The sequence below is a fragment of the Lepidochelys kempii genome, chromosome 24 (assembly GCF_965140265.1).
Source record: "Lepidochelys kempii isolate rLepKem1 chromosome 24, rLepKem1.hap2, whole genome shotgun sequence".
Classification (NCBI taxonomy): Eukaryota; Metazoa; Chordata; order Testudines; family Cheloniidae; genus Lepidochelys; species Lepidochelys kempii.
The window spans coordinates 18,092,919-18,110,430 of NC_133279.1; the positions used below are offsets into that span (position 1 = coordinate 18,092,919).

General features: G+C 66.6%; 1 protein-coding gene across 1 annotated transcript in view; it reads right to left on the reverse strand.

The window, feature by feature from the left end:
- CIC (capicua transcriptional repressor) overlaps nt 1–16,104 on the reverse strand; it is a 35,692-nt gene extending 19,588 nt beyond the window's left edge. Inside the window, 5 exon segments of the mRNA XM_073323556.1 lie at nt 24–153; nt 445–658; nt 981–1,130; nt 10,909–13,454; nt 15,857–16,104. Coding sequence (XP_073179657.1) covers nt 24–153; nt 445–658; nt 981–1,130; nt 10,909–13,454; nt 15,857–16,089 — 3,273 coding nt within the window. The 5' untranslated portion in view covers nt 16,090–16,104.
- Nucleotides 16,105–17,512: the final 1,408 nt, after the last annotated feature.

Below are 17,512 nucleotides of genomic sequence, written 5' to 3' on the forward strand. Positions count from 1 at the left end.
GCTGTTACTCTGAAACCTTTCACCTTGTTGGGGCTGCGCCCATCCTTCTCGGAGGAGGAGTCTCGCTCCTTGGGCAGGGCGCTCAGCGACTGCGTCCGGCGCTTCCCGGGCTGCAGAGGGAGCTGGATCTCGGGGGACACAATCGACAGGAACCTGTGCAGGGCGGGCGTCACTCTTGTAACCCTGCTGCCCCTCGATCCTCCCCCCAGCCTGGTCCCTGCCCCAGATCCCCCCACACCCTGCCCCCAACCCTTCCAACACCTACTGGCCCCAACCCACGTCCCCCTGCCGGCCCTGACCATGTGCCCACAAACAACCCTCCTTACTCCCCTGCCAGCCCCATGTTCCCCCTTCCTCCTCAAAACCCTGCACCAGCCCCGTGTCCCCTCATCCCCCTCGTAGCCCCCCCGCCAGCCCCCTGTCCCCCAACCCTCCCCCACTCACGCGTCATCGTGGTCACTCTCTGTCTCGCTGTCCAGTCTTGGGGGCCCTGGGGCCTCGTCCACGAGCTGGGAAGGGCCCTCTGCCCCTCCAGCCGCTGCCGTGGCCTGGGGGGCTGAGGCTGGGCTGTCGGGGCGGGAAGCCTCCCGTTTTCCCAGCTCAGCCCCTGACACCACACCCGGGACGTCATGGGCAACAGCCGCTGATTCTGGAGGCTCTGGTGGGGGCAAAGGTCAAGGGCAACAGCCCATGAGAACACACCAGGCAGACAGGGGCCATTTTTGTGGGTCACACTGAAATGCAAAGGATGCCCATCCCCTACCACCATCAGCAAAGAAGAGGCCATTTTTGTGGGTCACACCAAAATGCAACAGCACGAGCTCCCCCTGCTCGCTGCACTCCTCGCTTGCTGCGCGGGCATGATTTTGGTGGGTCACACACAAAAGCCAGCAGTTCCCCTGTGCTGGCAAGGAACTGGCTGGGCTCACGGCCCCCCTGGCTCTCCCCAACTGGCCCACATGAGGCTATCCCACCCTCACCTTTGTTCTGATTGGACACTGCGGGGTGATTGACAGGTTGCTGGCCCTCGCTGGGCTGGACGGAAGAGTCCGGCTGGCTGGGGGCCAGGAAGGGCACAAGGGAGTGCCACGGGAACACGGCCACAGAGCGCGGCTCCACGTTGGTCCAGACTGGAAAGGAGAGAGCAGACAAAGGGTTAAACACACAGCCAGGATGCCTGGGTTCTCTCCTGGCTGGGGGGAGTCTGGGAGCCAGGACTCCTGGGTTCTCTCCCCAGTTCTGGAAGGGGAGTGGGGTCTGGTGGGTTAGAGCAGGAGGGGCTGGGAGCCAGGACGCCTGGGTTCTCTCCCCCGGGGTCACTCTGCCCTCTACCATACCCCCAGTATTGGGGCTCCCTGGCCTTACCCCATGCTCAGATAGCCCCCCATACCCCCCAGCAATGGGGAAGGACTCTGGAGTTTTCCTTTGCACCAGGTTCCCTCCCCACAACCTGGGGGTGAATGCTGGGAGGAGCCCCAGAGGTGCTGGCTGTAGGAGGGGAGAACAGGCGTGGTGACTCTGCTTTGACCCACAGCGGCTGCCAAACCCAGGGATGTACAGGGGGAGGGGAGCCCCCCAGCACTGATCTGGGGGCAAGGGGAACCAGCAGCCCCCCAATGCACCCCAGAGTAGGGCATCACCCCATGCCACTCCCTAGAGGGGTAGCTCAGGGCGCAGGACAGGGAAAGCATGCAGCACTGAGTCACCCCCAGGTCCATCCCACCCCCACATCTCCCAGCCCCAGATCCCCTCGCCCCTTCCTGTGGGGCCTCTCAGGCTGAGCAGCACTTCCTCCTGGGGGGTGGAGGCCAGGGACACAACCACACACCCACAACACCTGCGGCCCTGCCACACCCCAGCTACACAACAAGGCCCTGCCACATACCCCAGCACAATGCAACACACACAACATCCCACAACATATCACGGCCCTGACACACACAGATGTCCCCACACAATGCAGCTGGGGCATCCAACACGCACAGAGCTGTACCACATCCTGCAACACACACACACTGCAACACTACACAGCAATGCAACATAACACAACACACACACACACCAACCTGCAGTGCAACACAGCTTGGCAAACACAAACACACCGGGACATCCTGTAACACACCACGGCAACCCAAGTCCTGCCCAACCTGCATCGCACAAAGCGCCACCAGACACCCGAACGCAACAACCTCCGCGCCCCACCAGCGAGAGCCCAGGTTGCTCCCCACCCCTGCCTGTTCGGGCCCCGGCCTGACCCCTGCATGGGCACAGCCCCCTCAGCCCCCAGCCGGGCAACTACCACAGGGCAGCACCCACATGGCCAGCCTAGATGGGGCAGGCGCCCCATGCGCGACAGCAGCAAGCCAGCCCACCCCGCAGCTGCCTGTGCCACGGCGGGGAGCTGCCCACAGGCAACGGGGCAGCATGCCACAGCCACCCCCCCACGATGCAGCATCCTCACCCCAGCCACCTGCCAGGGCACCAACCCAGCCGCCCACTGCCAGCCCTTGGTGGCGTCGGGGGTCCCCCAGCCCCCTCAGCGCCCCCGCTGTCCGTCCCGGGAGCACGGCGCGTGCGCGGCTAACTCAATTATTAAAGCCCTTAAGTGGCTGGCGGTGGGGCGCTGCCGGGAAGCCGGTTCTGCCTTCCTGTTCTCCAGCCGGTGACCACATCCCCCGCGCGGGGGGGGGGGGGGGGGAGAGACAGGATGGAAGAGGATTTCAGCAGGGAGGGGGTGTCGCTGCAGCCCCCCGTCACTCCTCCCCATCCCCCATGATGGTGCCGAACTCCAAGCATGGATGGGTCTGCAGGGCTGACGGGGGCACAGACACACACCCCCAAAACGCGTCACGGCCCCGAGAGCACGCAGCAGGGTCAGGCAGGAAACCTGAGGCACAGAGATGGGAAGGGAATGACCAAGGTCACAGTGAGCCAGGAAGAGAACCCAGGAGTCCTGGCTCCCAGCCCCCCTCCCCACTCCCACTACACCCACTCCCCTCCCAGAGCCAGGATAGAACCCAGGAGTCCTGCGGGCTGCACCTGGCGGGCGAGGGGCAGGTCTGCGCTGGGAAGTTAATTCAGGCTCTGGGGACGGAACCAGCTCAGTTGCCCCCAGAGCCCGACTGCCTCGGGGAGCTCAGGGAGGGGGCAAGGAGAGCCCCAGCATCGATGGACCCTCTGCGCTGGGGGGCCGGGGAGCAAGGGGCCCCAGTGGCCCGTCCAGTCCTCAGCCATTGTGCTGGGGCTGTGACCCAAAGATCCACAGAATACCAGGGCTGGAAAGGACCTCAGGAGGCATCTAGTCCAAGGCCCAGCATGAAGCAGGACCGATCCCCAACTCCCTAAACGGCCCCCTGAAGGATTGAACTCACAACCCTGGGTTTGGCAGGCCCATGCTCAAACCACTGAGCTACCCCGAACCCCCAGACCAGGGCTGGACCAGGGCCAGTGCCCCAGAGGGGAGGGGCCCCGCGCCCCACTCCTGTCCTGGCCCAGCAAGACCCCCCAGGCACCCGGATGGGAGCTGGCAACTCCTAGAGGGCAGGGGAGGGGCCCCACGCCCCATTCCTGCCCCCCCGCCACTCCCCCCCATGCGCCCAGACAGGACCTGGCGCCCCCAGAGGGGAGGGGCTCCACGCCCCATTCCTGCCCCCCCGCCACTCCCCCCATGCGCCCAGACAGGACCTGGCGCCCCCCAGAGGGGAGGGGCCCCGCGCCCCACTCCTGTCCTGGCCCAGCAAGTCCCCCCAGGCACCCGGATGGGAGCTGGCAACTCCTAGAGGGCAGGGGAGGGGCCCCACGCCCCATTCCTGCCCCCCCCACACCCCCATGCGCCCAGACAGGACCTGGCGCCCCCCAGAGGGGAGGGGCCCCACGCCCCATTCCTGCCCCCCCGCCACTCCCCCCATGCGCCCAGACAGGACCTGGCGCCCCCCAGAGGGGAGGGGCCCCACGCCCCATTCCTGCCCCCCCGCCACTCCCCCCATGCGCCCAGACAGGACCTGGCGCCCCCCAGAGGGGAGGGGCCCCGCGCCCCACTCCCGCCCCCCCACTCCCCCCATGCGCCCAGACAGGACCTGGCGCCCCCCAGAGGGGAGGGGCCCCACGCCCCATTCCTGCCCCCCCGCCACTCCCCCCATGCGCCCAGACAGGACCTGGCGCCCCCCAGAGGGGAGGGGCCCCGCGCCCCACTCCCGCCCCCCCCGCCCCCGAGGCTGCCAGGGGGGCTCGGTGGCGGGGGCAGCCCTCGGGGTCCCACCGCGCCGGGGTTCAAAGGTCACCGGCTGCCCCCCCCCGCGCCCCCCCCCCCGCGCCACTGACCGAACATGCCGAGCCCCCGCCGCGGCGCGGGGGGGGGCAGCGCTGCCGGGGGCCGCTCCGCGGAGAACATCGCGGGGGGGCGGCGGCGGGGGTCATGCCCCCCCCGCCCCCTCTGCCGGCCGGGGGCGCCTCAGCCCTGCGCGCGCCCGGGGCCGCCCCCAAGCTGGGGGGGGCGCGCGCGCGCCGGGGCGGGGCGCGCGCGGGCGCGGGCGCGCGCGGAGGGGGCGCGGGGCGGGCGGGGGCGCGCGCGCGGGGGGGTCTCCGCCTGTCGCCGTTGCCCGGCGCCCGCCGCCGCCTGTCGCCGCCTGTCCCGGCCCGGCCCCGCCTGGGAACGAGGCCGGCCCCCCCCCGCGCGCGCCCCGCGTCACGCAGGCCCCAGCGCCCCCCCCATTGGCCGCCGCCGCCCCGGGTCATTCACATGCAAATGAGCGGCGCTCACACACGCCGCCCGCCCATTGGCCGCCGCGGCGACGTCACCGCGGGGCGAATCAACGGCTCGGCTCCCGATTGGCCGGGAGCGGCGGCGCCAGCTATTGGCTGCTCCCCCGCCCCCCCCCGCCGGCGCTGGGAGCGGGGGGGGGCCGCGGCTCCGCCTGGGTCCTGCGGCGCCGCGCCCCTCACCCTGGCCTCAGGGCACGGCAGGACACGGGGTCACGTGGGCCGGCCGGCCGGCCACGCTCACTCCCGCACCCGCCTGCACACTCACGTGCCCTTCTTAACACGCCCACACACACGCTCCTGTGCACCTCTGACACGCTCACTCCCGCACCCGCCTGCACACTCACGTGCCCTTCTTAACCCGCCCGCACACACGCTCCTGTGCACCTCTGACACGCTCACTCCCGCACCCGCCTGCACTCACGTGCCCTTCTTAACACGCCCGCACACACGCTCCTGTGCACCTCTGACACGCTCACTCCCGCACCCGCCTGCACACTCACGTGCCCTTCTTAACACGCCCACACACACGCTCCTGTGCACCTCTGACACGCTCACTCCCGCACCCGCCTGCACTCACGTGCCCTTCTTAACACGCCCGCACACACGCTCCTGTGCACCTCTGACACGCTCACTCCCGCACCCGCCTGCACACTCACGTGCCCTTCTTAACACGCCCACACACACGCTCCTGTGCACCTCTGACACGCTCACTCCCACACCCGCCTGCACACTCACGTGCCCTTCTTAACCCGCCCGCACACACGCTCCTGTGCACCTCTGACACGCTCACTCCCGCACCCGCCTGCACTCACGTGCCCTTCTTAACACGCCCGCACACACGCTCCTGTGCACCTCTGACACGCTCACTCCCACACCCGCCTGCACACTCACATGCCCTTCTTAACACGCCCGCACACACGCTCCTGTGCACCTCTGACACGCTCACTCCCGCACCCGCCTGCACTCACGTGCCCTTCTTAACACGCCCGCACACACGCTCCTGTGCACCTCTGACACGCTCACTCCCGCACCCGCCTGCACTCACGTGCCCTTCTTAACACGCCCGCACACACGCTCCTGTGCACCTCTGACACGCTCACTCCCACACCCGCCTGCACACTCACGTGCCCTTCTTAACCCGCCCGCACACACGCTCCTGTGCACCTCTGACACGCTCACTCCCACACCCGCCTGCACACTCACGTGCCCTTCTTAACCCGCCCGCACACACGCTCCTGTGCACCTCTGACACGCTCACTCCCGCACCCGCCTGCACTCACGTGCCCTTCTTAACACGCCCGCACACACGCTCCTGTGCACCTCTGACACGCTCACTCCCACACCCGCCAGCACACTCACGTGCCCTTAACACGCCCGCACACACGCTCCTGTGCACCTCTGACACGCTCACTCCCACACCCGCCTGCACACTCACGTGCCCTTCTTATCACGCCCGCACACACGCTCCTGTGCACCTCTGACACGCTCACTCCCGCACCCGCCTGCACACTGACGTGCCCTTCTTAACACGCCCGCACACACGCTCCTGTGCACCTCTGACACGCTCACTCCCACACCCGCCTGCACACTCACGTGCCCTTCTTAACACGCCCGCACACACACTCCTGTGCACCTCTGACACGCTCACTCCTGCACCCGCCTGCACACTCATGTGCACTTAACACGCCCACACACACGCTCCTGTGCACCTCTGACACGCTCACTCCCACACCCGCCTGCACACTCACGTGCCCTTCTTAACCCGCCCACACACACGCTCCTGTGCACCTCTGACACGCTCACTCCCGCACCCGCCTGCACTCACATGCCCTTCTTAACACGCCCGCACACACGCTCCTGTGCACCTCTGACACGCTCACTCCCACACCCGCCTGCGCACTCATGTGCACTTAACACGCCCACACACACGCTCCTGTGCACCTCTGACACGCTCACTCCCACACCCACCTGCACACTCACATGCACTTCTTAACACGCCTGCACACACACCACACACACACTCCATACACCCGCACATGTGCGCTTAACACACCTGCAGCCGCACCACACACACTCCTGTGCACCTCTAACACGCTCACTCATGTGTCATACACACTCATGTGCGCATCTTACATTCCCATGCCCCACACCCCCGCAGCTGACACGCTCGCAGCAGTGTGTGCTCCCTGGCCACACTCGCCTGCGCGTCAACCACACGCCCACCCAGGCATCCCACTCAGCTGCCACTCATGGGCACGAAATGCTCATGTGTTCTCACCCCAATACCTGCCTTTACACACACACAGGGACGAGGACGTGCCCAGGGAGGTGTGCACCAGCATGTTTGCACACACAGCTGTGCACTTTCACTCCCCCACGGAGCTGTGCATATGTACACACGCTCCTCACACCCGCGTGCGCGCACACACGGGCATGCTGCTGCCCACATGCGCGCTCTCACACAGCTGGGCTTGCTCACACTCGGACTTGGAGACACGCCCCTCGTGCTCACACACAGACACTGACGTATCTGGCTATGCTGACGCACACCCACTCTCTACCACACACTGACACACACAGAGCTGCTCTCTCTCTCACACACGCACACTCCCAGGGGTGCTGGCTCCTCGCTGGCTGCCCGCCGGGCACGCTGGGGGCCCAGCTGCATTCTTGGGATAACCTCACTCACACACCCAGGGGCGAGGGGGAGGAGCCGGCCCTGCCGGGTGGGCCCCCACATCCCGGGGCCCTGCTAACCCGGGGCCCATGCACACTCCCCACATACACCAGGCCCGGCAGCCTGAGTCAACACGGCCTCTGCTCACACCCCGGGCAGGTCCATGGAGCAGGGGTCGGAGAGAACCCAGCAACCCCACTCCATGCCCCCCAGCCCTGGGCTGAGAGCTCACGGGGGCGGGGGCACAAACACTCATGTGAGAGAGGAAAACAAACACACACGCTGCAAGCAAGAGACACACAAAACACCCCCCCAAAGATGCGCACACGCGCACAGGAGACATGAACGTACAGCAGGAGACGCACCTACACCCCACAAGAGAGACAAGATGCTCTGAGGGGGACGCACACACGCCAATGCACTGTAACACCACACTACGCACACCTGCAAATGCAGTTTAATACACTTGGACACAAAGAGCAGAGACACAACAAGAGCAGGACAATTCCAACGTGGCAACACACCCAAAGCATAAGAACACACATATCCTGTACAGAAAAAAAACCCACACACCACACAGCCAGCAGGAGACAGCCCACAAAACACACAGAACTGCCCACAATGTACAGCGTAACACACACAGCAAGAGACAGGGACTAGAGCGCAGGGCCCATCCCCTCCAGCGGGGGGGGGGGGGCAGGGACACACACACAGAGCAGGACTCAGCCCGTCCAGCAGGGGGCGGCAGGGACACAGTCTTGGGGTCCCCTCCCCCCATGCAGTTCTGGGGGGCAGCAACATGGGACGGCCTGTGGGACGTTCCAGTGGCCACCAGGGATGAGTCTCGCAGCCAGGGGGGCCGCTAAGAAGACTGGTGGGGAGGCGACCATGAGAGCACGAAAGGAACTAGGGGGCAGCCTGTTCCCCCTCCCCCACTCTGGGGCAACCCTGCCCCACACAGGAAGGATGGGGTCTCCATGGCAACCCCTGGGGTGGGTGTGTCTGGGGTTGCCATGGAGTCCGTGGGGTCTCCAGGGCAACCCAGAGCCCAAGTACCCACCCAGTAATGCCAGCGTGAGGGTGCGAGACGCCCCTCAGGGGAGGTGCGCGGGCAGAAGCAGATGCCAGCGCATGGGGGAGGGACAGAGAGATCGCAAAGGGGTGCAAGAGAGTGTGAGATGGCAGACGAACGTGCAATGCGTGCGTGCCACAAAGCCACCACCTGTGAAGCTGCCAGGGCTCAGCTGGACCAGAAGGACCCAGCGCCACCAGGACCCCGTGCGCGTGAGCAGCTGCTCCGGCCTGGCCAGCGTGGCGCTGCGGCTGAGGGCTGGCGTGAGCCTGCGCCCGCCCAGAACCAGATTTCCGGGCGAAGCCCCAGCCCCACTGCTATGGGACCCAGGTGTCGATAACATGCCCAGCATCCGTGTGTAGAACACACTCACGTCTGTGGGAAGGGGGAGGCATCTGTATACAGACTGTGCACGTTTGACAGCTTGGAGCTGCCTGGTGTGCACAAGCGTGCAGGAGCAGTGGGCAAGGTGTGAGCGCAGTGTTTGTGCCAAGTCTGGGGTGTGTTAGGTGTGCCAGAGCCACGTGTGCACCCCAGGGCTGTGACTAAAGTGGTGGGGTCTGTGAAACATGCAAGTGACATGTGAACCGGGCGTAACACACTTGTGTTCATGAGTGTGATCCGTGTAAGTAGGTCAAGTGTGCAACTGCTTTTGTGCACGTCTGTGCCAGTCACACAGGCACTGTGGGAGGGCCTGTGTATGAGCATTATCCGCGGGAGGGCGGAGAGGCCAGCTCGGTCATGTCCCCTGCACTCGTGCAACCCCATCGCACGCCCACTTGCACACCCACCCTTCTCACGCCAATATAAATAGAGATGGGGCTTGGAGCACAGGGAGATGGTCGCTCTGGTTACCGGTTGCCAAGAGACGGCAAACTACATCCCCGATACTGCAGGGATGGTGATGGGAGGGGAGCAAGTGAGCTGCCCGTTCACACCCACACCCCTGGGGCAGGGAGCTAGGCCCCACCCCCCAGGGATTCCACAGCCAGCTCCGCAATGGCTGGTGATGGGGGCCTCTGACCAGAGGCCCGGCTCAGTGCGACAGCGAGTGTGAACCCTGCCCTGGGAACCCCAAACTAGGGCAAGAATGAGCACACGAGAGGGCAAACGCTGCCCCAAGAGCCCCAGGCTGTGCAAAACTGAGCACACGAGTCCCACGTGCAAGCCCTGCACCAGAGATCCAGGCCTGGGTAAGAAGAGAAAAAGCCCCATGCCGAGGAGCCCCCACATCCAGCCTAGGCGAGTGTGAATGGCCAGCAACGCACCATGGAGGTGGGCGCCAGCAGGGTTTGGTGACAGCCACCGGGGGAACCGGAGGGAGACTGAGCCCCCGGGGCCAGGCACCGTGAGACACACGCACACACTCAGAAGCATTGACACGCACACCGCGTCCCCTTCAGGGCACTGGCATCTCTCGCACACCCACCCAAGGCTGTGCACGTTCAGCATCACACGCAGCCACGTTACTCCCGCCCCACCCGCTGACCCCAGCCCCTCAGCAGCCAGAGGGCGGGGGTGGGGAGCGGTTGCCTTTTAGGCTGAACTAGGCTAGAGATCAATGTCGAGAGCTGAGCTGAGCTGAGAGACTAGTATTCCAACAAAGGCACAACTCCAATCCCGGCATCCCTCGCCCGGCGCTGGGATGCGGCCACCTCTGGGGTAGGGCGGGGGCTGTCTATACAGGGACCCCTCGCCCAGCGCTGGGATGCGGCCACCTCTGGGGCAGGGCGGGGGCTGTCTATACAGGGACCCCTCGCCCAGCGCTGGGATGCGGCCACCTCTGGGGCAGGGCGGGGGCTGTCTATACAGGGACCCCTCGCCCGGCGCTGGGATGCGGCCACCTCTGGGGTAGGGCGGGGGCTGTCTATACAGGGACCCCTCGCCCGGCGCTGGGATGCGGCCACCTCTGGGGCAGGGCGGGGGCTGTCTATACAGGGACCCCTCGCCCGGCGCTGGGATGCGGCCACCTCTGGGGCAGGGCGGGGGCTGTCTATACAGGGACCCCTCGCCCGGCGCTGGGATGCGGCCACCTCTGGGGTAGGGCGGGGGCTGTCTATACAGGGACCCCTCGCCCGGCGCTGGGATGCGGCCACCTCTGGGGCAGGGCGGGGGCTGTCTATACAGGGACCCCTCGCCCGGCGCTGGGATGCGGCCACCTCTGGGGTAGGGCGGGGGCTGTCTATACAGGGACCCCTCGCCCGGCGCTGGGATGTGGCCCCTCTGGGGTGGGGCACAGGAGCTGTTCATAGAGGAACCCCTGTCCCAGCAGAAATATGCAGCCACAGGTCCAAGACCATTGTATGCCAGAGGGGAGAGCGCCCCCTCCCAAGCCCCGCCCCAGTCCCTGCAGCACTGCACTGAGGCCAGGCCTGAGGGCGCCCCGGAGGTCCCTTACCTGTGCCAGGCCGGCCCATGATGATCTCTTTCTTGGGGGCTGGCGGCCCGGGGTAGTCGTTGGGCACAATGACGGGCAGCAGGGCAGCCGGGGAGGGGTGGAAGGCGACCGGCTGGAAGGGCGAGGAGACGCTGAAGACGGTGGGTGCCTGCTCAGGGGCCGGGACAGCGCTGGCCTGGCTGCAGGGGAGCGCCCGCCCCATATTGATGGGCACCGGCACCTGCAGCTGTTCTTTGGTGCCCACCTTGCCCAGCCGGGGGCTGCCTGCCCGCCCCTCCCGCGGCTTCTCCGTGAACTTGGAAGGCAGCGGCACGTCGGGGTTGCGGACGATGACAGGCGAGTCCCGCTGCACGGCCGGCACCCGGCGCACCATGGGGCTGGGGTCGGAGGTCAGCCCGGCGGGTGGGGAGAGCAGCAACAGCGGCGAGGCCTGCTGGGAGCGGGAGGAGAAGGGCCCGGGGCCCGGCGGTGAGACGGCCCGGAAGCCGGCGGGCGTGGAGGGGGTGGGGGTGTGGGAGACCGACTCCACCCCCGAGTCCAGACTGTCGCTCTTCTGGAAGTCGGCGCCCCCCCCCGGCCCGCCGTGGGGCGCCTCTGCCTTGCGCTTGCTGGGGCTCATGGGCACGGTGAAGGTCAGGTTGGTCTGGAAGGTGGGCACGATGCCCGAGGAGTGCCGCTCCCGGTGTGGGGCGTGGTGCAGCATCTCGGGGCTCAGCACGCCGCCCCCCGCCCCCTTGGGCGTGCTGGCACTGACGTGGCGGCTGCGGGCGGCTGCCCGCTGGATGACGGGCGAGGCGTTGATGGGGCTGAAGTTGGCGGGCCGGAAGCCGAAGAGGGGCGAGGGGGACGGCGAGGGGGCGGGCGAGAAGGGCGACTGCGTGGAGACGGGCGAGAAGGACGGGGTGCCCGAGCGCGAGCTGCCCAGCGACACCAGCATGACGGCCGCCTCGCACTCGTCGAACTCGAAGCGGGACAGGTCGGCCGGCGCCACCAGGCGGGGGCGGGAGTCGCCGCGGGCGCTGCTGGCCTCGCTGTCGCGGGACGTCTCATCCCAGTCGAACTCGGCGCTGCCCTCCCGCAGCCCGCTGGCCCGGCCCTCCGACAGGCTCTCCAGCTCCTTGGTGCGCATGGAGAGGTGGCGGGAGCAGTACCCCCGCCGCTGGGACTCCTTCATGCAGCCCTCGCGGGAGCAGAGCCGGCGCCATTGCTTGCCGTTGAACTTCTTGCGGATGCCGTTGGGGGTGCAGACCACGTCCCCCTTCTTGTACTTCTGCTGGGCGGCCGTCAGGGGCGTGCGGGAGCGCCCCGAGCCCGGCGTGCTGCACTTCTCCACCGACACCACGCTGCTGCTGCGGCTGCCGCCCGCCTCGGGGCTCAGCAGCGGGGAGGCCTGCTCCGGCAGGCGGGCGAATGCCGGGGATTTGGGGGGCGACAGCAGCTGTGGGGGGGCAGCCGAGGGCTTCTCCTCCCCGGCCCCCCGCACGCCAGCGCTGATCTTGGAAACCTCGGCGTCCTCCGGCTGCTTGGGCTCAGGGCCAGGGGGCTCCTCCTCCTCTGGCTTGGGGGGCGCGGCGGCAGCTGGGTTCCAGGGTGGGCGCAGCAGCCGCAGGCCGGAGCGTGGCACCCAAACCGTGTCCTTGCGGGGGGCCGGGCTGGGGCCGGCGAAACGCACCTTGTAGGAGGCCGGCTTCAGGCTCACCTCCATCACAGTGCCCTCGTAGTAGGTCGTCTCCTCGGGGGCCACGCAGACGCAGACACGGGCCCCAACTGCCACGGCGCCCGCAGAGGGCGTGGTGTCCAGGACCACGTCCAGGGCCCCCGAGCCCAGCGCCCCCTCATAGTAGGTGACGGCCCGGTCGCCGGCGAACTGAACTCCCAGGTCCTGGCCGCGCCGGACGTGCTTGACCACGGCTGGCTGGAAGATGCCCTGGCGCCGGGCCAGGACCCGCTGCGAGCGCAGCAGCCGCAGGTCATAATCGCTGGGGCCGGGAGCCGGGCCCCACAGCTCCCCCCCAGCTCCCTTGGCGTCCTCGTCAGCCGAGTGCTCGCTGGCTGTGTCGGTGCTGGAGGAGGGGCAGCGCCCGGCGCCCTCCTCGCCTGGCACCCCAGAGCCCTCAGACCCGCTCCACTCCTCCCCGGCCGCTGGGTTCTTGCGGGGGGCTCGGGATTTGAAGGTGGCCGTCTTGCGGCTCAGAGGGGGCTCCCCTGGGGGGTCGTCGCACCCCGGCTCCCCCTCGGGTGTCTCGTAGGGATCACTCTGCCTGCCAGGCAGCTCCCGCGAGCCGGGGTCCATCTTCACTGGCATGAGATGGGGGCCTGACAAAGGCGGGGGCTGGGCAGGGCTTTCCTCCCCACCTCCCCCGCCCGCCTCCTCTTCCTCTGCCGGCTTGGGCCCCCCCTCAGCCGTCCTGCGCTTCTGGGTCTTCGCCCGAGTGGATGGGGGAGAGCGGCTGCTGCTGCTGCTGGACGAGGCGGAAGAAGAGGAGCTGGCAGCCTTCCTCGCGGGTTTCATCTTCCAGCCTCCAGGCAGGGTGAACTCACAGGACCTGGGAGGGCAGGGGCGGGGGGGAGACCAGGTCAAGGAGTGAGGTCTGGACAACCCACCCAGGGCTTCCCCCAGCTCTACTGGGGCCCCTGAACCCCGACCCACAGCCCTCCCCCAACATCCCAACTACCAGGGGGGAGTTTGTGTGTATAGTCCCAGGGCGGGGGGGCCAGAGGGAGTGCTGGGATCTCATGTCCACCATGGGGGAAAGTGGGTTCCTACGTGGGGGCAGTAAGCCCCTGTGTGGGAGAGGAACATCCCCTAATACACCCTGTTCTGGGAACGGGGCTAAATTTGCCCCTCACATACCTGTTTGCCCTGAATCCTGGCCCAGCCCAGCCTACCCCAGGCAGGGAGAGGTTAAGCAAGGTGTGTGTGGGGGAAATCTCTCTGCCCATGTGCAGATCTTAAAGCCCCCCCCACCCCCCGAGTGTGTAAAGGTGTGTGGGACGTCCCAGCTGCTGAGATCCCCCGGGACGATTCCTGGCCCCCAATTTCAGGCAGAGACCCAGGAGTGGCTGGAACGCCACCCCCTCCCCGCTTAAGATGGGCTGAGGGAGGGAGAGCAGCTGGGCCCTGCCTGTATCCTCCAGAGTCCTGGGCCACTTGGCCTAGCAGGGCCCCTCTGGGCATCCCTGGGAGGAAATGGGGCCAGAACCGCCAACCGCACCAATACCAGGGAACCCCAATCCCAAAACCCCCCCGGGCCAGCCCCCACCCCCACAATGCCAGCCCCGTCTGCCTTTTCTGCACCCCCCCCCAGCTCCTCTTCCCCAGCTCCAGCCTTCCCCCCGCCTCAACACCGACCGCCCAGGCCCCCTAGGACATCCTGACACCCCCACGCCCTGGGCCCCATTTTCCCTAGTCTGTCAGGCCCAGAGGATCCCCCTCACCCCCAGCTCCCCAGACACACGCTGGGGTCTCCTGAGTGGCTCACCACTCTCCAACCCATAATACTATCCCAGGGGGTCCCTCTCACCCGGGAAACCCCCATCCCATAATAGCAACGCAACCCCCTTGCCCAGCCTGCAAAAAATGGTGCAGCCCTTTCCTGCCACACTACTGAAGATGGTACCGCCCAGGGGGGGGCTCCCCCCATTTTCAGGGGGGGTCGGTACCGCCCAGGGGGGCTCCCCCCATTTTCAGGGGGGGTCGGTACATACCGCCCTGGGGGGCTCCCCCCATTTTCGGGGGGGGTCGGTACATACCGCCCTGGGGGGCTCCCCCCATTTTCGGGGGGGGTCGGTACATACCGCCCTGGGGGGCTCCCCCCATTTTTTAGAGGGGGGGGTCGGTACATACCGCCCTGGGGGGCTCCCCCCATTTTTTAGAGGGGGGTTGGTTAGTACCGTCAGAGGGGGCTCCCCCCATTCTCAGAGCGGGGGGATTGGTTGGTACCGCCGGGGGGGCTTCCCCCTATTTTCTGACGGAGGGTTGGTATCGCCCCGGGGACCCCCTTACCTGTTTGCCCCCCCCGTCCGAGGGGGAGCCTGGTACAGCCCTGCCCCCTATCCAGGGGGTTGGTACAGCCCGGTCCCCCCCCCGCACCACGGGATGGTCCAGCCCGAGCCCCTCTCGGCCCCTCCGAGCCCCTTTTACTCCAACAGACAAAATGGTGAATGAATCTGGACCAGCTGGAGCCGCCGGCCAATCAGCGCGCATAAACCCCTGACTGGCAGTCGCGGGGACCAACGGACACGAGGCAAACCTGGGCATGGCCCGCCTCCCAAGATTAGCAGTGGCAGTGGCCAATCAGAGGTGAGGAGAGGCGGTTACTATCCCAGGCTCATCCTGCCCCTTCCCTGCGAGGGACACTTACAGTAGCCAATGAGAGACCGAGAAGGCGTAGAGGATTCCGGCACAGGAGGTACAGTAGCCAATAGCAGAGAGGGGCGGGGCGGGGCCAGGCCCAGACTTGTTTACATGGCGCGGAGCGAGGGGGGAAGCGCGAGGCCGCGCGGCGCGTCATGGGAGTTGTAGTCCGCATCCCGGCACGAGCCCCGGCGCCCCCGCTCCGCGGGACGACTACGGCTCCCGGTACGCAGCGCGGCCGCTTCCCGCCCGGCGCGGAACCTGCCGGGAGGCGTAGTCCCCGCCGACGGACGCCCCGCACTACATCTCCCAGCAGCCCCCGCGACCGACCCTGCCCCAGGCCAGGCCCGGCGCCGCTCGCTGCGCGCTGGGGGACGTAGTCCGCGCCGTGACCCGCCCCTCGGAAGCCACTGGGCGGCCCCCCCCGCGCGGAAAGACTACAACTCCCATCACCCCCCGCGGCAGCTCGGCGGGCGCCCCCCCCCCGCAGGGCCTGGGAGCGAAACTCCAAGGGGAGAGGACAGGAGCCCCCTCCGGACGCCCTCCCGGGGAAGGGTCATTTGCATCTCATTAACATATTCATGCGCTCACCCGGCGGTCTCTCCCGGCCCGGTTCCGTAGCGCCTCGTCCGGGCCCCTCGCGCTTCCTCTCGGCAACAGCGGAGCCGCCGCGGCCCGCACCGCGGCCAATCAGCGCCCGGACCGGGAACCCCCCCGCCCCCAGCACACACACACGCCCCACGTGGGGGCCGGGGGCGGGGCTGGCCACAGCCAATCCGCGCCCGGGGCGACCAAAGGATGAAGTCATCGCACTGTGCCCCCATTGGCTAGGGTCGGCACAGCCCTCGTCCAATCAGAAGCCGCCTTCGGCAGGCCAGGGGGGAAGGCGGAGCGGCGTGTGTGTGACACGCTGGAGCCTGGGAGCCGCGGCCGCTGGTATCCCCCGCCGCGCGCCCGCGGTGCGTGCAATGCAACCCCCCCCCGCCCTCCGGGGCGTGCAATGCAACGTACATACCCCGCGCGCACCGATGCATGCAACGCAGCTCCTTTCCCCAACGCCTGTGTGCGCCGCGCAACCGCCCTGCGCACGCTGGTGCACGCAATGCAACCCCTGCGCGTGCACCGAGGCATACAGTGCCACCCCCACCCACCGGTCCGTGCATTGCATGTTCCGACATGCCTGCAAAGGGGTTGCATGGCATGCACTGGTGTGTGCAGGGTTGCTTTTTGTCGGTGCAACCCCGCACGTGCACCCGTGCATGCTATGCAACCCACACGCTGGTCCATGCATTGCATGCAAGGGTGTGGGGGGGTTGCATTTTAACACAACCCCTGCACACATGTGCTGCGTGCAATGCAAACCCTCCCACGCACAGACTGATGCATGCTATGCAAGGCCCCCCTCCCCGCGCAGGCATGGGTGCACACAATGCAACCCCCTGTACACACTGTTGCATGGAATGCAACACCATCGCCCTGTACAGACACAGGTGCATGTAATTCACTTCCTGTGCACAGACACTGGTGCAGGCAATGCAATCCCCCTCCCCCCCCGCACAGACACCAGTGCATAGACTGCAGAGGATCGCCCACACAGACTGGCCCATGCAATGCAATGCAATCCCCCTCCCACTGCATGCACAGACATCGGCACATGCGATGCTGCTCTACCCTCCCCCGCTCCACAGAAATGGTTCATGGACTGCAACTCCTGTCATCGATCCATGCCATGTAACCTTCACGCACAGGTAGAACTGTCCATCCCTTCATTCAAACACTGCAACCCCCTCTGTACAGAAACACGGATGCATGGAATGCAACCTCCTACAGAGATACAGATGCCTGCATCATATCCCCTGCGTGGGCACAGAGCATGGAATGCAACTGCCCCCACCCGTGTATATACATGCAACACAACTTCGACCACCAGCACAGGTAACGAAAGTCTCCTACATCCAGACACCAGTGCACAAAATGCATAGAATCATAGAATATCAGGGTTGGAAGGGACCCCAGAAGGTCATCTAGTCCAACCCCCTGCTCGAAGCAGGACCAATTCCCAGTTAAATCATCCCAGCCAGGGCTTTGTCAAGCCTGACCTTAAAAACCTCTAAGGAAGGAGATTTTACCACCTCCCTAGGTAACGCATTCCAGTGTTTCACCACCCTCTTAGTGAAAAAGTTTTTCCTAATATCCAATCTAAACCTCCCCCACTGCAACTTGAGACCATTACTCCTCGTTCTGTCA